The sequence below is a fragment of the Lissotriton vulgaris genome, chromosome 1_2 (genome assembly GCF_964263255.1).
Source record: "Lissotriton vulgaris chromosome 1_2, aLisVul1.2, whole genome shotgun sequence".
Classification (NCBI taxonomy): Eukaryota; Metazoa; Chordata; class Amphibia; order Caudata; family Salamandridae; genus Lissotriton; species Lissotriton vulgaris.
The window spans coordinates 213,517,501-213,540,490 of NC_141686.1; the positions used below are offsets into that span (position 1 = coordinate 213,517,501).

At 45.4% G+C, this 22,990-nt stretch overlaps 1 protein-coding gene across 1 annotated transcript in view; it reads right to left on the reverse strand.

Moving 5' to 3' along the window:
- The window catches only part of LOC147735023 (membrane-spanning 4-domains subfamily A member 8-like), a 217,876-nt gene extending 195,776 nt beyond the window's left edge, over positions 1 to 22,100 (reverse strand). The window contains exons 1-3 of the mRNA XM_086953114.1: positions 21,954 to 22,100; positions 16,047 to 16,166; positions 14,546 to 14,602 (exon numbers count right to left, since the gene is read on the reverse strand). Of these exons, the coding sequence (XP_086809240.1) occupies positions 14,546 to 14,602; positions 16,047 to 16,166; positions 21,954 to 22,100 (324 nt within the window). The remainder of the gene's footprint in view (positions 1 to 14,545; positions 14,603 to 16,046; positions 16,167 to 21,953) is intronic.
- Positions 22,101 to 22,990: the final 890 nt, after the last annotated feature.

A 22,990-nucleotide genomic window follows, 5' to 3' on the forward strand; every position in this document is an offset into this window, starting at 1 on the left:
AAAAAGCAAGCTGGCATTCACTCAGAATGCAAAGCCAATCCTTAGGAAACAAAGTTTGAGTACTAGTAAAGCTGTGTCCCCGGTCGTTGAGCTTTTCAAATTTAAGGTTCAACCAGCAGTGTTTTATGGTGCAGAAATCTGGGGACCAGGGTCAAAGGATACTTTTAGTGTCCTGGACAATAATTTCATGAGAAGCCTGGTAAGGGTCCCAAAAGGCACTCCTCTAGTGCCCCTTCAACTAGATCTAAACATTGAAAAAACTGACCATTACACTATAATTCGCCCACTGATGTTATGGGTTAGACTGTGACGGGTGCCTGAATTACACGACTATAGAGATGGGCTAAAAGAAATCATGGGCCTAGACAATTCAAAAACTATCCCATGGCTAAAGCACGTTAAAATTTGGTTCACCAAAATAGGTTTAAAACACTTCTGGGAGAACCCAGAACATCTACCCAAAAACCCAGAACATCTACCCAAAACCCAAAACTAATTTTAAAAAGGGCCTTTTGGAGCTTTATTGTTAACATGACAATAAGTGCTTCAACTGCTGGAACCTTAGTAACAAACTTCCTTTGTTTCAAGGATGAGCCACTATTTGAGACCTTTATGGATGAGATAGAGCCCCCACTTGCCAAAGCCCTATTTTTAAAATTAAGATATGGGAATCTTCTGATAAAAACAACTTTGGCATGTTGGGCAAGGAGGACTAATGTTCCATCCTTAGTGGCAGACGAAATTTGTTCTATGTGTGATTGCCACCAGATTGAAAATGAGTATCATATCTTCTTTTTCTGTCCCGCCTATGTATTGGCCAGAAAAAGGTGGATTAAACCACTAAGCCTACTGTTAGGCGTGAGATCATGTAAACAGGCCCTGAGAATGCTCAAAACTAACACAAATCAATCAATAATATTTAGTGTTAGTCGATTCTTACATTCAATCTTCTTCCTAAGAAAAAAAAAGGGACAACAGTTGTAAATGAAGATTACCCTTAAGAATAGAATTAGGATGTGTTCTAGCAACTACAGGAGGATTTTTTAGTATCTTATTGATGGTTGTGCTTTGATTTATTTGTATCAAGAAATGTATTTTAATTGATGTTTAATGTTTCATGTCAAAATGTCTATTTTTAATATAATGAATTGTGTTGTTACTCTTTTATGGCATTCATGCCGAAATAAAGAATTTGAATTGAGTGTGCAGGGTACGAAAACCCGAACTAAGTCCACCAAACACACACACATAAGACCACACACAAGACCACACTCTCTCACCACACCACACACTCTCACCACACCACCACACTCTCACCACACCACCACACTCTCACCACACCACACACTCTCACCACCACACACACACAACCACACACACGCACAAACACACACACGCACAAACACACAGACGCACAAACACACACACACACAAACACACACCACCAGCCGTCAGTGAACGCTTTCACCGGGCACAAAAACCACCAGCCGTCCATGCACGCTTTCACCAAACACACACACACCACCAGCCATCGGTGCACACTTTCACCAGGCACACACACCACCAGCCGTCACGACCCTATCTGTGACACGGTGGAAGATGGCTGTTGTTTCCATTACGGTTGTTTTTCTCTTCAATGAAAACAATAAGATATTTAATTAAATAATAATGTGCGAATTGGTCGGTCAACAGATGCCATAGGTGGACAGAAGCTGGGCTTTGTATGTCCTTTTCTATTCAAGATGCTTACCCAACCATCTCCAGGAAGTTGGGGAGTCAATTATATGAATATCGATAAGAAAATTGTATGTTATTCCCAGGGCAGTTTACTAGCATGGAGATCATATTATTCATCTGTCTATCCACCACTAAAAGGACTGGTCTGCAAATTATTGGGGGGTTTCCATGTGCCTCAAAAGCAAGTCCAGCCCACTACCACCCCATTATTTAATAACATACTGTTGCTACTCAGCTAGGTTCAAGATATTTAAAAACATTGCATACACAAACAGAGATAACGTTGATAGGTAGTTAAGGTTGACAGTGAATTGTGTTCTAATTCTTAGTTTGAAAGTCGTCTTTCAAGGTAACCTTCTGTATGGATTTGTGATGATCTAATTTGTGAGGAAGACTAGAATGAGAAAATTAACAGTATTTCTATGGCTAGAAAGCACAGTTGATATATGATGTGTTGTAGTTCTTCTGTCTTCATGGGCGAACTTGTGATTTATTGGAGTGCTTTGTCTCATAGGGAAGCTAATATTTTGGGGAGAAAGTGTTGAAATATCAAGTAATACCATTTCTTTGAAATTGGACACAATGGACCTGATTCCCTAAGATACTGGAACAAGCAGGTGTGGCTTAGCTTTGTAGTACTCCAGGCTTCACTTTAACTTTAGTGTTGTATACTCGAGCAGGCATTCCTATGGTGCTTGTGCTCATCGGCACTCTGTTTATTATTATTTGAGGAAGATACGAGCTTGAACCGCGTTTCACGCTCGTGTCCACTTTGAGATAATACGGTCAGGGATGGTATTGTGGGGGTGCATAAGCGCATCTTTTGGATAGATGTGGGGGTTATATGGTTATATATTTATGGTGGTGTCAAGCGGAAACTGGACTTACCCCACTTAACATGTCATGCTGAAGATAAATTGACTTATACTATTATTGGTGCCGTCCTTCACTGAAGTTCTTAAGCTTTTCTACACTAGCTAAGACTACTTTTATTATTTTCTTGTCATGACCGTGGCAATTGGCATATGAAACAGCGGTAACTACTTTGTTTTCTGAGTTTGTTTTTGTGTTTCTTTTTTTTCCTTTTTCCAAGTGTTATTAAACAGTTGATAGGATCTAGGGCCCGATGTAGGAGCCCTAATACCGGTCGGAAACGGCCGATTTCGGCCGTTTCCGACCGGTATTAGGGTTTTCTAATGTAGGAGCATGCGTTACAGAATCTGTATTTTACCGAATCTGTATTTAAAGATTCGGTAAAATTACCGAATCGGTAAATACAGACAAGGTAAAAATACCGATTCTGTAAAAGCACATGTAGGTAGCACATCTTTGAGTGCCGCAAGCCTTTCAGATTCGGTATCTTACCACCCAATCCAATTGGGTGGTAAAATACCGAATCCAGGTGTGCATGCACACCTATGCCATGTGACAGACAGACATGCCACACACATACCTGTATTTAGGGTGCTAGAGGGTGTCAAAGTGACACCCCCTGCACCCTTGCAGGAATCAGTAATTACCGAATCGGTAAATACCGATTCGGTATTAACCCTTGATTCCTATAAGCTTCAAGCCCCATAGGAATCAATGGGGGATACCGATTCTGTATTTACAGAATCGGTAAATACCGAATCTTACAGATTCGGTATTTACCGATTCTGAAATACCTACATGTGCCCCCTTCTATTTTACCACTTCTTAAATACCGAATCGGTAAAATTCGGTATCTTAAAAGTGGTAAAATAGAATTACCTACATCTAGCCCCTAGTAACATAATGGCAGCTATTTTGCTATCACCGCCCTTTTTGACAGCATTGGAGGGCCACCAATGGATTGGAAAACTTGGGATGGGGCATTTGTAGCTTATTTGGAGGTTTTAGAAGAGGAAGACTGTAAACCAGAAAGAAAATATCCCTATTAAAGCATTGTTTTGGGGGGATGTGGTTAAAAGAATTCAGGAATCTGCCTACATTGGAAAATCCTGGGAATATTGATGTGTAGCAATATGCATCCAAACAGTTATCTTTAAGCTATAGTAAGAGAAGAAATGGGGTTATGGAAAGATTCATATTTTATTCTAGAAAGCAGCAGCCTGAGGAGTCAATTGACAGTTATGTGTCCACACTCAGGTATTTGGCTGCAACTTGTGATTCTGAACATATTACATATGAACAAGTCTTAAGAGACCAAATACTCATGAGAACTAATAAAAGAAAATCCAGGAAAGATTGTGGGCCACTGCAGATATGTCATTATACACTGCCTTTTAAATAGCTAAAGCCATCTAAAGTTCTGAAAAGATTGTACATGAGAAAAAACGGAGTCAGAAGAGTGAAGTACACATTGTTGCAAGAGAGGGAGATAAAGTCAAGAAAACTTTTAGTTAGACGAATGAGGTAACAAAAAAGCCTATGTGGCAGACTAAGCAGAACTGAGGGGAAAGACATTTGATTCATGTTTAAGATGTGGTAGTGGTTTCCGTTTGGGAAATTTGAAAATGTGTCCGGCTTTAGAACAAAATTGTAATGCAACAAAAGGGTCATTTTGCAAACGTGTGCAGATCAGTTCACTGTAGAGTGAAACTTATACAAAGCCAGGATGAATAGTAGTAGGTTTTGGAATACAGTGATCAGGAGGTAAACACTGTTTTGAACATTACTGGCGAGAGGGGTGTAACAAAATTTCCCTTTTGCATTGTTAGCATTGATGGTGCAAGTACGAGTGTGTTGGTGGATTCTTTCACCTGGTATAGTATAATTGCACATAATATTGTCAAGGTGAAATGGCCCAATAGAATCTTGTTGCCACATGATGTTCCTCAAGGAGGATATTTAGGTCATAAGATTAAAAAAATTGGTTATTTTTGGGAAAATATAGAATTTGCTTGAAGCCAAATGTTTGGGGAGTTTTATGTTGGAAATGATCACCAGTCCTGAGTGGCGTAGCCACATCAGAAAGATCTTGACATAAACCTGGACCCAAGGGTGGATCCTCATATCCACGCTTTAGGGATTTCTTCGGACAAAATCTTAAACTTACTACTTTTGGTATTCACAGAAGTTAGGATTTTGTCTTACGTTTGTCTTAAGGCAAACTTAAGACAGACTTAAGTTAGGATGTTGTCTTAAATCTGTCTTAAGTTTGTCTTAAGACCAACTTAAGACAAATTCCTAACTTCTGTGAATACCAAAAGTAGTAAGTTTAGGATTTTGTCTTAAGTTAGATCTGTGAATCGACCCCTACGTTGGCTGAGGTACAGGTGTTTTCATGTCTTGATTTAGCCAGTGCATATCAAGCGGTGTTGTTGCATGAAGAATCTAAAAACTTGACTGCGTTCATCACTCCTGAGGGTTTGTTTTGGTTCTGCAGAATGCATTTTGGTTTAGCCAGCGCTGCTTCGGTAATCGAAAGGTTAATGAAAGAAACGATGGATGATCCTTCCGGAGCAGTGGCTTTCCAGGATGATATATAGAAATATTAGTATTTGGGAAAGATGTAGAAGAACATGACTGTAACTTAGAGAATGATTTGGCTGCATTAACATCCAAGGATTGGCTTTACGCTCAGATAAATGTAGAAAAAAAGAGGTAGAATACTTAGGACATTGCATCAGTGGAACTGGTATTAAACCAAAAAAAAGTAATGTAGAAAACATTAGCAAGGATCCAGAACCTACATATAAGAAACAGTTGGTGGCTTTTCTGGGATTGACAGAGTTCTATGCACAATTTATCCAAAATTATGCTGCTGGTGTGTATCCTTTAGGATGTTTACTAAAAGAAATCCTAAACTTGAATGGACCAAGGTTATGTCTACTGTTTTTGACACCTTGAAAAACCTTATTGTGAATGCATCTTGCTTAAAATCTTTTCAATTGGAAAGCATTGCAGTATAATGGTTGATGCTAGCAATTGTGGCTTAGGTTGAGTGCTGATGCAGCAGGAACATGGACATGAATGAATTGTGGCATATGCGTCTAGAGCATTGCGTGAAGCAGAGAAAAATTATTCGGTGATTGAAAGAGAGATATTAGCTTGTGTGTGGGGCGCTGAACATTTTACGACTTATTGTGGGGGTACTAGGTTCACTTTTATAACTGATCACAAACCTCTTGTGCACAAATTAGCACCTGGTGGCGGTCATACCATGTCTGCTAGGTTAGCCAGATTAGCTTCAAAGTTACAAAATTTCAAGTACAAGATAGGATACGTGCCTAGTAAAAGGAATATGCTACTTACCAGTATGCATCTGTTCTTGGCATGAAGGGCTGCTGACATTCATATCCGTGCATAGATCGCCGTCTAGTGTTGGGTCCGGATGATTGCACATTGTTGTCCTGGAAGAGTCTTCGAAGTATCTCGAGATAGGTGGCTCCTCCCCTGGACTACAGTGCGCATGGGCATCCTCTCCATCCCCAGATTGTTTTTCGCCATTGTGGCAGAGATGGAGTGTAATACTGAAAGTGATGACCATGCCTGAAAATGCTTCAGAGAGCTGCAGCTGCGACGAGCACCGGGGAGGAGGGCGGGCGATATGAATGTCAGCAGCCCTTCATGCCAAGAACAGATGCATACTGGTAAGTAGCATATTCCGTTTGAGGCATGAGGGCTGCTGAATTCATATCTGTGCATAGAATAAATAGCAGTTTCCTCCTTACTTGCGGGTGCCCGTGCCAGCTGCAGCAGTCTGAAAGAGAGTCCTGAGAACAGCCTGACCTACAGCAGCTTGCTGTTTGGAGTGTACATCTACGCAGTAGTGTTTGGTGAATGTATGTATAGTGGTCCATGTGGCTGCTCTACATATGTCCTCTAGAGAAATATTACCCAGGAAAGCCATGGAGGCCCCCAATTTGCGTGTGGAATGCGCTCTAGGGGGAACTGTTCGTGTGCGTTTAGCTTTCTGATAACATATCTGGATACATTTAACAATCCACCTGGCTATACCTGATTTGGAGATAGGGTTGTCTTTATGTTGTGGAGAGAATGCAACGAATAGCTGTTTAGTCTTTCGAAAGTCTTTTGTCCTGTCGATGTAATACAGGAGAGCTCTTTTGACATCTAAGGTGTGCAGTGCTCTGTCTGCCACCGAATCTGGGTTAGGAAAGAAAACGGGCAGTTCTATATTTTGATTGATATGGCATGAATTTAGGGTTGGTGCGAAGCACCACTCTATTCGCATGGATTTGCAGGTAGGGTTCCTGAATTGTGAGGGCTTGCAGCTCACTGACCCTCTGCAGGGATGTAATAGCTATCAGGAAGGCCACCTTCCAGGTGAGGAACTGTATGTCACAGGAATGGAGTGGCTCAAAGGGTGGCCCCATGAGTCTGGTGAGAACGATATTTAAGTTCCAGACTGGTGAAGGGGGGTGTCTGGGAGGGATCACTCTTTTAAGGCCTTGGATCCTGATAGAACTGTACGCCAGGTTACATTGGTACAGATGCAACAAGTAACATATGATGTTAACAAACCGCTTCCATTTGGCCGCATAGCAGGCCCTGGTAGTTGGTCGCCTTGCCTCCTTGATGATGTCCATACACTCAGGAGGCAAGTTCAGGTATCCAAACTCTATGACCTCAGCAGCCAAATCGCAAGGTTGAGCTGTTGTGGATCTGGGTGCTGAATGTCGCCATGGCTCTGCTTGAGGAGGCTGGGAGTGAGGTGCAGCCGCTGGTGAGGCACCACTGAAAGTTCCAGGAACGTGGTGTACCAAGCTTGCCGTGCCCACATTGGAGCAACCAGGATGAGTGTCATGGAGTGCTGTCGCAGTTTGCGCGCCACCAGAGGTATGAGGGGGGCTGGCGGAAAAGCGCACGCAAATCTGCCTGACCAGTTCATCCATATCGCATTGCCCTGAGACTGCGGGTGTGGGAACCTGGCGGCGAAGTTTGGGCATTTTGCGTTCTCGCTTGTGGCGAACAGGTCGATGTCTGGATGACCCCATTGCTGGAAGTACGGATGGAGAACCGACGGGTGGATCTCCCACTCGTGCATCTGATGACTGCGCCTGCTGAGCAGGTCCGCCATCTGGTTGTTGACACCTGGGAGATGCTCCGCCATGAGGAAGATGTTCCTCTGAATGGCCCACTTCCATATGCTCTGGGTTAGGTGAGACAGCTGCGGGGAGTGCGTGCCCCCCTGCTTCTGGATGTAATACATGGCGGTCATGTTGTCCGTCCGGACTAACACGACCTTGTTGCACAGGTGCAACTTGAATGCTCTCAGTGCCATGAAGATCGCCATGAGTTCCAACACATTGATATGCATCCTCTGCTGTTGTGCAGTCCATAGCCCCTGCACCGTGTAGTGGAGGACATGCGCCCCCCCAACCCTGGAGAGATGCGTCCGTCGTTAGCACTATTTGTGGGACAGGCTCCTGGAACGGTCGTCCCCTGCAAAGGTTTTGTGGGTTCCACCAATGCAGAGAGTTGTAAGCACGACCGGTCACCAACACTAGGTCTGGTTCCAGACGGGCTAAGCATTCTTGGAGGGGTCGCATGTGCAGCCTCGCGTGCCGGACTATGAATATGCAGGATGCCATCATGCCGATCAGTTGCATGAAAACCTGTGCTGGGAGGGATTGCTGAGGTCGGAACCTCTGGATGAGCGCCTGCATGCTGTTGACCCTGGCTGCGGCCGGCTGCGCCGTGGCCGACTGGGTGTTTATTGACGCCCCCAGGTACCGCTGCACCTGGGCTGGCTGCAGGTGAGACTTTGCGTAGTTGAGAGAGAACCCCAGACTGTGAAGGAGGTGAATGGTCCGCGACATGTCGTGGCCGCACTGTACGGCAGACCTTACCTGGACGAGCCAGTCGTCCAGGTAGGGATACACGTGAATACCTTCCCTGCGCAAGTGCACTGCCACAGTTGCCAAGCACTTGGTGAAAACCCTGGGAGTGGTAGTGACCCCAAATGGCAGGACTTTGAATTGGTAATGCTGACCGTTGACTGTGAACCTGAGATACTTTTTGTGACTCGGGTGAATAGGAATGTGGAAATACGCATCCTTGAGGTCCAGGGTGGCTAGGAAGTCGCCCTGACGGAGCAGCGGCAGGACTTGTTGTAAAGTTAGCATGTGAAAGTGCTCCGAGAAGATGTATCGGTTGAGGGGTCTGAGGTCTAGAATGGGCCTTAGGGACCCGTCCTTTTTTGGAATCAAGAAGTACAGGGAGTACACCCCTGCACCCCTTTCTTCGGCAGGCACCAGTTCTATGGCTCCTTTTTGCAGCATGGAGACAACTCCTTCTGCAATAAGTGCGAGTGCTCTGCGGACATAGGACGGTTTCTTGGGGGTATGTTGGGGGGGCTGGAGGTCAGTTCTAGACAATAGCCGTAACGGATAAGTTGTCTCACCCACCTGTCTGTTGTGATGTTTTCCCAGAGTGGCAGGAACTGCTGAAGTCTCCCCCCAACAGGTGTTAGATGGTCGGGGGGCAGTGACAAGAAGTCACTGTTTGTTGGGAGTGGACGACCTCGCGTTGTTATTGCCGCGGCCTCTCCCCTTGGCGCTGTTCCCACGGTATCCACCTCTGGGGTTTTTAGTGTATGCAGACTGCGTGTTGCCTTTGGCGTACTGGGAGTGCTGTAGAGCTTGCCCTCTTGTTGCTCCCCTGTTACCGGAGCGACGAAAGGAACCGCTCCGAAACTGCTGTGACTGGAGAGCCCCCATGGACTTTGCCGTCTCAGTGTCTTTCTTCATTTTTTCGAGTGTTGTGTCAACATCGGGTCCAAACAGGAAGTCCGGATTAACCGGCTGATTGAGAAGAGTAGTCTGGATCTCGGGTTTAAACCCAGAGATGCGTAGCCATGCGTGGCGTCGCAGCATCACGCTAGTATTGATTGCCCTTGCTGCAGTGTCCGCTGCGTCCAGTGCGCACTTGATGGACGCATTGGAGATCAGTTTACCCTCTTGTATAACCATTTCCGCAGCCTCTCTATACATATCAGGCATGTGCTGCATTAATTGTTCTAGGGTGTCGTAGTGCGCCCTGTCGTACCTAGCCAACAGGGCCTGTGTATTGGCTATTCTCCAAGTGTTAGCGGCCTGCGCCGTCACCCGCTTACCCGACGCCTCAACGATTTTAGACTCTTTGTCCGGAGGGGGGGCGTCTCCCGTTGATTGAGAGTTAGCCCTTTTGCGCGCGTTAACCACAAGGGAGTCCAAGGGGAGCTGTCATTTGATGTAGGTGGGGTCCACTGGAGCAGGCCTGTATTTCCTGTCGATCCGTGGATTGATAACCCTGGCTTTTGTTGGCTCCTTGAAAATGGCTGTGGCATGTTTGAGGACCCCCTTAAGCATGGGCAGAGTTTTGGTGGAGCGTTCAGATGTGGAGAAGGTGTCGAATAAGAAGTCTTCATCCACTGGCTCAGTATGCATTTCGACGTCATGATTGAGGGCTGCGCGCTCTATCAATGCATTGAGCGCTGCAGTGTCCTCAGTTGGAGATTGTTTGACATTGTAGGACTGAGAGTCCGGGGCGGTATGGGGGTCATCAGGGTCATCGCCTTGATCCGCAGCCCCTGACCATTGATTGGAGACATCCTGATCAGTGTCAGTATTGTAAGTGAAGCCCATTTGGCTGTAGTCCGCAGTTAAGTCTTCCTCACTTAGTGTTGGAGAATGAACAGTATGGTGCGAGTAGTCCGGAAGAGGTTCAACAAGAACCGGAGAGGTGGTGGAGACCATCTTCTTTTTTAGGGGAATTTTGTAACCCTCCAAAGGATCTTCAGGCGCCATCTTCCGCTTGTGGACGGTAAGCCTGCCCGACTCCGAGTCAATAAACAGTTTTGTCTGGTTGTCGTAAGAAGGCTCATGATAGACGACCTGTGCATGTGAGGATACCTTCGTCACCTTGGAAGCCTCTTGAGTCTTTGGACGTGCAGTGGGTGGAAGGCCAAACTTAAGTGGCGTCGATTCAGCCTGCTTCGAGCCGGAAGCGCCGGCTTCGTGTTTCTTCGACGCCCAAGTAGGCCGCTCGCTTGAGCGCGTCGAATCGACCTCCTTGCGCGGTGCGCCTCCGACTTTGGGCGTCGACGATAATTTCGGGGCGTCCTTGGCCATGGCTTCGACCCTCTTCGCCAGCCCAGGCTTGAGTCCCGAGAGGGGTGGCTGGAGACCTTTCCCGAGAGGAAGTCCCTTGCCCTTCTCGCTATGTTTGGTAGTGGACGCAGGCACCGGCGCCTTCGAGGCGACGGTCTTGGTGGCAGAGCCCTGCTTCCGAGTCCCAGTGTTGGCGCCGACGGGTATCTTCGGCGTCGAAGGATCGACGACAACCTTTGAGGCGGGCGTCGACGTCGAACCGACCACCATCTTGAGCAGTTTCGGTTTCGATTTCTTCTCCGTCTGTTTCGGTTTCGATTTCACGGAATTGACCGATGGCTCTTTCGAAAGGGTCTTAGCCTGGCTATGACGCGGGGCTGTAGACCGAAAAGATGGATCTTGGCTAAGGCCTTTCGGCGATGCCTCGACCGGAGCCGGAGCGGGCTGAATGTTAATGATAGGCCCTGGAGGTGCGGGCGGACTCGGTTCACCACCGGAGTCGTCATCAACGGCCACAAGGGCCTGATCGTCGTCCCCTACCTCGACGACATCTTGGTCGTGGCCGAACTCCTCGTCTGGATCGTCCACTTCAAAATTGGAGTCTTGTTCCGACGCAGGTTCCGACATTTCTTCGGGAACGTCATCTTCTGCCTCATCCTCATCTTGGAAGAGTTTCTCGTCCCCGGCATCGAAGATGTTCGCAGGTGCTGGAGCCGACTGTTGGGCCGACTGCCTCGCCGCGCGTCGAAGTTTAATAGTCTTCTTTGATCGGAACCTCGAGCAGGCGAAACATTTTGACTCGTCGTGGTCGGGGGACAAACAGGTGTTGCACACTGGGTGCACATCTAAGTTCGAATATTTTGAATTACACACAGGACACCGCTTACACGGGGTCCGTTCCATCGTCGAAGTAGTCTGGGCCTGAGTCGTCGAGAGAATCTTTTTTCGACGCCGATCGAAGAACCGAAAGGGCCAGGCACCGAACGATACAATACCGACGCTAAGAAGGCCTTTTGGCCTTAGGAACAGAAGAGTACAAGTTAAGTAACTGGAGTAAGAGATTAGACATCCGAACCCAATGGCGGAAAAAAACAATCTGGGGATGGAGGAGATGCCCATGCGCACTGTTGTCCAGGGGAGGAGCCACCTATCTCGTGATACTTCGAAGAATCTTCCAGGACAACAATGTGCAATCATCCGGACCCAACACTAGGCGGCGATCTATGCACAGATATGAATTCAGCAGCCCTCATGCCTCGAACACAATGTACATGCTGATTGCATGTCCAGATTACCTTTGCCTATTGAAGACTATGATAAGTAGGAGGTAGATGATTGTGAAGTGTTGTTCACTCCTGAGGATAATCATTTACTTTGTTCTGGTTTTCCAGTTGAGGAGGAGAACAAGTGACATGAAGAAATGGGAACAGATAGTGAACTTATCAAGGTGGAACAATTTATTTTGGAGGATTGGACTAGGGAGAGGAAAATCGCCTGTGGATTAATGAATTGTTTTCAAGGCACGTGTGCAACTGGCATTATAAAGTAATATAATTGTACAGGTTGACAAGTTTGTTCCTCCTTTTAGCCTAGGGAGAGCTATTGTTAATTGCTCATGAGGAGAAATTTGGTATTTCAGCTACGAGAAGTCATATTTAAGTTAATTTTTGGTGGCCGAGCATTGACTCTTTTGTGGAGCATCACGTGAGATTATGTGATGAATGTGCTAATAGTGACAAATCAGCCAAAGCCTTAATTTCTGACCCTCAACCTGTAGAGTTGCCCTTAGCACCTTGGCACAAGATAGAATTAGATATCATTGGTCCATTTGCTGTCTTACCTAGACAAGAGTCTTATGGTATTGTTCTGATAGATTACTTCTCTAAATGGCCAGAGATCAAGATGGTGAGGGATGTTACTTCTGAAGCAGTCATAGTGTTTTTGGATGAGATAATTTGTAGAGAGGGCATTCCCCAGGAACTTGTATCTGACAATGGGCCCCAGCTTGTCAGCAAACAGATGGAGAACAGATGGAGAAGTACCTCCAAAAGTTTGGTGTGGTTCACAAGAGAATTGCTGTTTTCCACCCAAATGAAAATGACCAAGTAGAAAGGCTCAATCATGTGCCTAAAGAAGCCACCCAATTGGCTGTAAAAGGCGGTTTGAACTGGAAGAATGCTTTGCCGTCTATGTTGTTGAAAAACAGAACCTTGTTTTTTTCTGTTACTGTTTTGTTGGTGAGGCCTTTTGAATTGTTAAGGGGACGTAAACCTAGCACTAATTTGATCCCATGGTGGTTAAGAGACAAGAAATCATTGTGTTGTGATCTTGCTGTAGTAGATTTCAAAGAAATTTGTGAGAAAATGGAAGTGTATAAAAGGAAAATGAAAGAGGATCTCAAGTAAAAATGGGTGTGCCTGGGAAACAAGTTGTGTATGTGACTGAGATGTGTGGTTAATGAAAGGTATAATGATGGGTAAGGGATGGGCTGAATGGTTGGATCCTGTGCGTGTCATTCAGGTCTTTAGGAATTCTGTAGGTTTTGAGGGTTGTACTGTGTGGAATCTCAGCAGTGTCTTGCTATTTAGGAATTAAATCACATGATCTGATGATTGTGCTACAAATGTATTTCTTGTTGTAAAAGGAAACTATGGTTTTGGTAATTCATACTGTGATCTGGTTTTACATGGTCATTTGGTAGTGACTAGGGGCAGTTTCAGGGGTTCAAGGTCAAGACGTCCTCCTGTAAAATTTTAAGACTTTGTATTTATGTAAAAAACAAAAAAGGAAAAAAAATGTAAAGGGAGAAGATGGGTTGTATGCAAGAGTGCGGCATTCCTAAGTCATGCTCGTGCTCAGCCGTGACCCGCGTGTTAATATTTGAGGTAAAGAAGAGTGTAAACCGCGTTTTACTCTCGTGCCCACTTTCAGATGTTGTGGGGGGGTTGGTATTCTGCGGGTTTTTGGGGGCATCTTTTGGATATAAGCGGGGCTATATATTTATGATGGTCAATGACAGTTGTCATTTGGAAACTGGACATACCCTGCTAACATAAAGATTGATTTTTACTATTACCGGAGACGTCCTCCGCTGAAGTTCCTAAGCTATGCTACATTCTGGCTTACTCTTGGAATTCAGTCGGAAGCCAAGAGTACTATAATAAATTTTGTTTCACAAAAGGCAGATTGACAGATATACCCTGGAATGTGCAGTGATGGTGTTGGAATATGACGAATGGCCTAAGTGTCATTTTGGCAGATGTCCCGTCCCTCTGTAGTGCAGTGTATCCTATGGCGCTTTCAATATGGCAGTGGTATATCCACCGGTTTTGACGGAGTATCCTGTCTGCTGAATTCTAAATATGGTCCACAATGTCATCTGTGGGAAAGGAGTTTTTTTAGAAAGAGGATATTGAAGTGTTGCTTAGGGATCGCGGTTGCATTCTATTGCAAAATGCAACAATGGAACTCAGCTGTTGTATAAAAGCCTTCTATGTGCATTTGTAACAGTGCATCGTAGTCCACGTACACAAAGTGCCTGAAGCGGGCAATCTCCAGCCACAGATATTACTCATCCATTACTGAGCAAAGGAGGGAATAAACTTTGTTGGCTGCAGTGCTGCATCCAGTCTCTATCTGAATCTGAACACCCGTACCTAAGATACTTATAAATGACTAGAGAAATCCTTCACGTCTCTGCAAAATGTCCATGTGGAACCAGGACACCCACATTTGTACTAAGGGCAAGGTCTAGTACTGATTTAACTCACCAGGCTCCGGGTGCCATTTCTTTCTGTGGCGACAGATAATGCTCCAGAGATGATATACTATAAAGAAGAGACAATAATTTTCATTTAATATCAATAATTGTGTGTCATTGATTACATTGCAACAAAGCATTTATAAGAAATAGGAACCAATACCAACTGCTCTACAACTAGTTTTTACTTATTTGTACTCTGGTTAGGAGTTGCAGCATAAGAGCCCAAAATAAGAGCCTCTCAGAATGATGAACCAGGTCTTCAAAAAAGTGACATGTTTGTATGCTCTGACTGAATTCACTGCGATCACTAATAATACAGTATTATTATAGTAAAGTAAAATATGAAAAATATTTATTTCTTCACCCCCCTTCTATATAATAACTAACATGAACATGTGGTATTTCAGCTCCATGACACCAATCATACATGTTATTTTATATGTTATGTTATATATTAAAAAGCAGTATAATAAATTCATAATTTGTCTAGCAGAAAACTAACTCATTGACTGTAATAAAATACCTTTAAAAATTAAATCCTTAGATGTGATTATTTCTCTGTTACCATAGGCTTGGTAGGTTGCCATTTGGAGAAATAGCAGCCCAGAGAGCCCAGTCATAAGTAAGTGGAAATCCTTAAGTTTCATAGTTCCAGTGTTTTCAAACACAGAGTCTGGAATTCAATATGCTTAGTCCTTCCATATGGGATTTGGCCACTACCCAGAATTATGTACTAGCATGTCCACATTCATGAATGAGGTTCATCCCCTCTCAGGTTCCTGTCTCACCGTACGCAAGAACATACCCAGTGTACAGTGAATGTGAGAAACTTGGTTACTGGTTGACTTGGGTGCGAGCACTGGTGAAGCAGCAACCACAATCCTTGTCAGGGTGAGGCACAAGCAACCCACTAATGAACCTGAGCTCAACTTCCTGGCAGATTTGCACAGACCAGACAGGCTTAACTTAGAGGTAAAGTGTTTGTGCATTTCAAACAGTAGAACAGTGAACACACCACACAAAACATTCCGCACCTGGTTAGAAAAATAGAACAAAATGTAATAAATAAAACAAGACCAAAACTTCAAACATCCAATCAGTAAACTGGAGTCATGAATTTTTAAAGAATAAAGTGTAAAATAGTACCTAAAAGGACAAAGCACCAAATACAGTTATCTGGTCGTGCTGGACCGGGTCAAAGTCCGGCCAGGTCTAACAGTGAATGTCATTCTGGTCCTAAGAAATCTGCTTTGAAACAAACAAAACACAATCCTTTTCTAAGTAAATGTTATCTGGTACGCAAGGTGCCTATATTTATCCCTAGGTGAGTTGACCAGTTACCAGTGTTATCAATCCTCAGTGTTATCAATCCTCAGTTTGGGGTAGACACTATCCATGTGACTCCCTCCCTCACCCATGACGCAAGGTATTTCCCACAGACAATGCTGTAAATAAAGTTATAAAACTGCCCAAAGTTAAGTGCCTTTCTTAAAAAAAATCATACTTACAAAGATAGATGTCCAGAATGACACTCCGGTAAAAGTGAAGATTGAATATGTTGTTTGGGGAAGTGCGCAGAGAAAGGCTCCCAGAAAAATCTGCAGAATACCAATCACCATCTGAATTGCCTACAGCGAAGATCCATGAATTGTATAAGTTATAAGCACGAGAAGGAAAGTAAAAAAGGAAGCAACGATTCAATTCAGCATCTATAGCATTTCTACCAACTCAATGACCTAATTAGCCCAGCCACTACTGACTCTAAACTCCAAAACTATTTGCAATTAATAACTATCTTGACTGTCAATGCTGGCGATATCACATACTTTATTGCTTTATCACACAAAGTACCTTGCTTTTAATATATCTCTTCTTCACAAACACTCTTTCATCTTCTCTTACTGGCAAACATTTGTAAATTATTAACTTCCCTGTATCACTTGATTGGTGCTGCTTTTAAATATTTTCACTGTTTAATGGCTAATGATTTCCTATTTGTTTTCTATCTATTCTGTTTATTATTTTACTTTTACCTGTGTTGGACTTGGCCCTTTTGGCAGGTTCACCCCTAAACTTTTTGCCTTTTCTGTGACCTGATATTGGTCGTTTTTGGCCTCTGCGCACTTTAGCACTGTGGCCCAGTGTAAAGGGCGTGCGCGCTCTGAGTGTGTGTGGTGAGATTGGCCTGCCCTCCCATATAGGAATACATGGGGGATATGTGTGTCCATGGTAATTCCGATATGAGAGGAGTGCAGGGGCGAGTTTAGCATGTATGAACTCATGAGGATAAATACTGTGCAATGGTGTGCGCAGATTTGTGGTGACTGGTGGAGAAATGCCACATTTAGAAGGTGGCATTTCTGTGTACTGTGTGTCTGCCTGCCAGATGTGAATTGCATGTCTGGCTTGTGATTGACAGGAGCTGAGAAGTGTGGGTGGCTCCAGGTGCCAGGGGGAGTCAGCCCAGTTGTGAATAGAGAGACCTGCATGCAAATGGGAGGGAGGAGTTGCACTTGGGTCCTGAATGGGACTGTGCCTTCCCTCCACAATGCCGGCTCCGCCCCCTGTGGTGCGTCTGATCCCTGAGCCTACACCTGACAAAGGAGAATGGAGCTGGGCAAAACAAAGTGCTCCAAAGCCCCTCTAAACCAGTCCTAACTGGTATTCCCAAGCCCTGTGCTGTGACACAAAGGGACTTTCTAATATAAATATAGGGGCTGTGACCCCAGGAAAATGTTCTCTGTTGTGCTATTCCTGACTTGAGGCAGGCCTGCTGCTGCTGCTGGGCTCCAGGAGGAACCGTCACTAGGGACTGCCTCCCTGCTGGAGGGCTCTGTGAGCTGGCCTGCCTGGGCCCAGCCTTTGCCCCCTTTCACCTGAAGGGCTTTCCCTGGACTGTCGGAAGTTATCTCTGGGCGCGCTTTCCCTATATTGGGGAGAGGGCCGGAGACCTTGCCCTAGCGCTTAGAGAGTGCTTCTATTTTTCATTTGCAGCTCTGGGCTGCTGCCTGGGGATAACCCTGCATTATGCATCTGGAAATAGTGGGTACCCACCCCGCTTGTGTGGTTATTTGATGGAGCAGGAGCCTTACCCACATTTCTGCCACCGATTTTTGCTTTATTGCCGAGCAGGTGTCCTCCCCGCATTGCTGCTCCTTTTGCAGGTGCCCACCCTGCTCTGGTGTGCATATACAAGCGGGAGCCCACCCCGCATTGCCACCTCCTGGAGAAGCTGCCCAGATCTGAAGAAAGCGGGTGCCCACCCCCATCTTTGCCTTTATTTTGAGGCAGGTGCCCACCCTGCACTGTGGCACCTAAGAGGGGTCACCCCCGCAGCCCAGCCGGAGAAGAGGCTGCCGGCCCGACCAGGAAGCCAGGCAGCCTTGCCTGACTCTGGGCGGGGCCACAAGAGAAAGTGACCCTGGCTGCCAATCGCAGCGCGACTGGACCAGAAGAGGCAGCGCCTGTGGCAGAGTGAGGGGAGGCAGGGCTCCCGTGAGCTGGAGGGAGCCTGCATGCTACCCAGGAGAAGAGCGCGGAGACGGCGGCCCGTGTTTCGCCAGACCAGAGGAGTCTGCCAAGAGTTCCGATGCGTGGAGCTCCTAAAAGGCCTGGTGATGCCCGTGCTTGGAGCTACCAGAGGGAGTCCTGAGGAGACCGGAGGGCAGCCAGAAGAGACTCGCGTGTTGTGAAGTAGGCTGGAGCCCAGAGGAGACAGAGCCTGCACAGCCACAGAAAAGCCCGGTAAGTGATGCTCAAGTGTACGGTGGTTGGGGGGTGTGTTGGGGCACATTGCCGGTGCCCAACCCCTGTGATACTGCCTGGGGGGCAATGGGGGCCCGTGCTTATTTTCCAGCTAACAGTGGGCAGCTGCCACGTTTTGCCTACTTTTACTCAGAGTCCCAAAGGGGGCTTCAAAACTGCCAGGGTTTGCTGATTCTTACAGGGGCACTGCAGTTGCAGGCCCCTGCAAGGTTGGGCATTTGCTAATCAGAGTCCCAGAGAGTGGCTCAGGGGGAACCTCGGTGTCTGTGCACATTTTTCACAGATGCCCATCAATTAGTGGGCAGCTGCCACGTTTAGGCCAGCACTTTGCGTACTTTTGCTTTGGCTGCCTTGGCAGCTTAGGCCCTGACATTGTTGGACATAGGGCGTTGAAGCCCCGTTGAAGCCCCTGAAAGAGGCCAGTTGACCTGGGGCCAGTTCCAGGTGTGGTGCCCCCGCTTGGGGCTCCCTGTGCCTATACTGGTGATACCTATGCCTAATGTGATTTATTGTTTATGAGGTTGGCGCATCATGTGTTTTACGCCTAATGTGATGATTATTGCATAGTGTGATTTACGTTGCAGGTTCTAGGTCTCAGTTCAGTATTCCACCAGTAGTTACTGGTTGGGCTATACATTTACTATTTGTGCTACAATTACTGATTGTGTTCTACGTTTATGATAAATCTAACTTGTACTATTATTACTAAGTGATGATTCTGACAGTGGTCCATGTGGCCCTGTCAAGTGCAAATAATCCAAAGTAAATACTGCCTAGTGCCAGTTGGCCCAGTGTACATTGTGTGATTACTATTCTAATGTGTTGCATATAATACAAAGGCTATTTTTATATATAATCTTGTGTGGAGTTCCTTTTGTGGTGCGCCTAGTGTGCTGCTGCTGTGTGTATGTGTTGCGCAAACGCTTTACACATTGCCTCCGGGATAAGCCTGACTGCTCGTGCCAAGCTACCAAGGGAGTGAGCAGGGGTTATTTTTGGCGTGTAACTCCCTTGCCCTAACTAGAGTGGTGGTCTCTGTCTGGCTTTGGCGCAAGCCTTAGCCACCCAGAGATCTCATTTCTAACAATCTGCTTTCATCAATGTCGCATTCATAAAATACATTAACAATCATGAGAGTTTTAGCGCTTGCTGCCCCAAAATCCAAATGTCTTGGGATCTACTTGGCATTTTACCCCATTTAATATTGGCAGATTTGGCCTACTGATATTTATTGAGGAATGTAGTTTAAATGACAACACTCATAATTTCAGTATGTGCAGTAACAGGAGTGACGCATACAAGCCCGGACTGGCCGTTGCGGGCACCGGGCAATCCCCCGGTGCGCCGCAAGGGTGGGGGCCGGTTTTGAGCCCCTGGGGGCCGATTTTGTTACAGGGCCCTTTTTGCAGCATAGCTGCAAAATCGGCCCTGCAACAAAATCGGCCGAAAACCGGCCCTAGCAAAGCGCTCAGCGGCACCTCCAAACCCGCAGAGTGGGGATGGGGGGCCGGCCGAGCACTTTGCCAGGGCCGGTTTTGGGTCCCAGTCCGGCCCTGGACGCATACCTCAGAACATAATACACCAGTCGTAAATAGGATCTTAATCAGTTGTCTATAGAGATGGTTAGACTGGCTGAGAAATGTGACTATCAGATTAACTTTTTAGTGCCAGAAATTTCAGTAGGCTTGAACTGCTAATAAGTGTTGGATTGTCTACTAAAGATAAGGATGGGTGACTAATTGTAGAAAATAACCCTTGCGTTCACTTCCTTAGGACACCACATACTAGCTTAGTACAACTGTTTGGAACCTCTACAATGGTTACCTTGGTATGCGCCAACCCTTGTTGCTCCACTTTTTGAGTGACTTTGGCCTTTTTATTTCTACACATCAACTATATGAGTCAGTCAGTCAAAATACTTTATTCGATTTCATTAAAATCATAAAAAGATATAAAAACATTTATGTACATATAAAACATATATTACACTAACATTATAATCAGTACATTGGGTTATAATCAATACAATGGGTCTAAAGTTAAGCTACGTGGAGTGTGCAATTAATAAAAACTTCTTACAATACACTCAGTGATGCTTTACGTGATCTAATTCTAGACGCCGCCACTAGATAATTTGTCAACTATATCATTTCCTTTAAGGAAAGTTTCCATGTAAGAATAACAAGACCATCTAGACTATAGAGACATCACTTCACTCATCTACTGACTTCTTTCTACTGATGTTTTCTTCTGAAAGGGCCTTCCTACCCTCATTCTTTCAATGCTCACCTTCTATCAGCATCTATTCTTGGTCCTTTAAGCTAGCAGTTTAACCTTGATGCAATACACCAAGGAGCATATTTATGAGAGAAGTGGCGGAGCATGGCTTTAGCCTCCTTGGCTTAGCGCCGCGCTCCAGCACATCTGAAACACATGGCTGCACAGCATTCATAGGACTAAGGTGCAGCCTTGAGTTTACCCCTGCGGTGGCACTAATTTAGTTGCCTAGCGCCAACGCAGCCACCCTTGCACCATAGTGCAAGGGTGTCTGCGCTGCAGGGCAATGACTGTTTATGTGCAGGAAGGTGTTCCCTCACATAAACTAACAGTAACGGCGCTTTGTAACTTCTATGTGTGCCGCTTAATGCAGCACACATATAAGCTGCAAAACGTCATTTGTTTTCAATGATTGTTTATGTGCAGGAAGGGACACCGTCCTCACATAAACAATCAATGGCGTTTTGCCTTTTCCATGTGTGCTGCACCACACAACACACATGGAAACAGCAAAAACTAGGAGAAATAAAACATTCCTTCTCGTTTTGCCTGTTTAAGACCAGGTTTTCCCTGGTCTTAATGTTGCCGCTGCCTCCTATTAAAGCCACCCTTGTAAATAGTGGGCAGCGTCAAAATCAACACCTACCGCAACACCCATTGCCCTCCCTTTCATGCTAAGTGTAGCGTGAAAGGGTGCCTTGTTTACAAGGCAGCATATAGCCACGTTAACTGGCTTATTGCTGCCTCGTAAATAAGACGAGCCCCATATCGCCACCACAACGTCTGAAAAAGTGGGATAGTGGTGGCGTTAGGGGCTTGCAAATATGCCCCTCAGTTTCATCTTTTTACTTAACTTACATTCAAACCTCCTTTGCTCCATTGTACAGCAACCTATAGGCTTTACATTCACCACCTTGTTCCACCAACATCCTTCCCTGAGTTATGGCTAAACATTTCTCCAGAAAGGGAGGAGAACATACAGGATTGGGCCTGACATTTCCAGGTCCAGATGTTTTACAAATTCTGAGATAAAAAACGTGTAAATCTTCGATGTGGGTGCAAGGATAGGACCAAGAATCTGAGATTCCAGCCATGCAGTATCCCCGTACCTAAATTGGGGGATTTGTAATGAGGGTCTTACCGTGTAAATCACATCAACATTTGTCCCTGGTTTCTATTAATAAAATGTCCTTCTATCCTTCTCTATCCCCTCCCTGATGAATTACGGATTTGAATGATATTTTGTGTGAAATGCTCGATGTCTGTCTGGGCCTCAATCATACAGAGCAATTTTCATATATGTGTCATTAAATAATTTTAGAACTGGACATGGTAGATGAAGACAATAATATTTCAAGATCCTCAGTACTTACTCCAAGTGTCTTTGGCTCTCCTTCAATAAACCTCTTTAGAAAGAAAGGCCCCTGAGTAGGACTCGCAGGCTGCTGAGCAGGGTTGAAGTTAGCATTGGGGATATATTGGGTCACCACATACATGCCATTCCCAGGTGGCGCCGCCATCACGAATAAGTAGCTGTCAACAAAAGGTTAAGATATGGTGAAATGTTAATATACAAAATACACATAAACATGCCATTTCCCCAATCACATGAGGTTCACATATTTCCTTTACCCTTTTAGGATCATACTACAGACAATTTGGCAACAAGATTAACCTATATTGCATTTTGTTTTCTTTTTTGTGTGTTGGCTAGGAGCCCAGTAAGTAGGTCCTGTAAAGTTTAAAGGACTTTTACACCCCTTCAAAGCACTGTACAGGGCCCCTGGAGTCTCCAGTTATTGAACTATCAGCTGTGTCAAGAAAGAAGCTGTCTCAGAGAAGGACTGGAGAGAACCCATGGATTCTGGTGTCCGAACTGAAGGATGGTAGTCTTCAGACTCATGGATCATGTGATTGTGAGTGGGCCATTAGTTGCCAGGCACTATACTGTCTCCAGTTTGTCAATTCAGATGCTACTAGGGTGCTGAACCATACCACCACCTTCTAACCAGCAGATTGTTTAACCTGTATGCCACACACAGATGTTACCTGGATTGCCTCCTAGAAACCGTGAGGCCCTGGTGCACAATAAAACCATAACTAACATCTTTAAGTGTTTCTTTGATTCTTTCTTGCATCTATTACTCACTGAAGCTTTGAAACTAATCATTGACTCATACTGGTAAATAAAGAGCACATTAGGATCTCACTCAGAGGCATTGTCATTTCTCATTGTTTGAGAGACCTCAGCGTTCCTACTCACGTCTCCTGTGGCCAACAGCCCAGTGGCGTAACATAACTTCAGGGGGCCCCCCTGCAAAGCACAAAGAGGGGGGCCCCCATCGTCCTGGCCCACCACCTACCAGTACCACCGTCCATCAATTAGTAAACACTAATCTGCATTTCACAT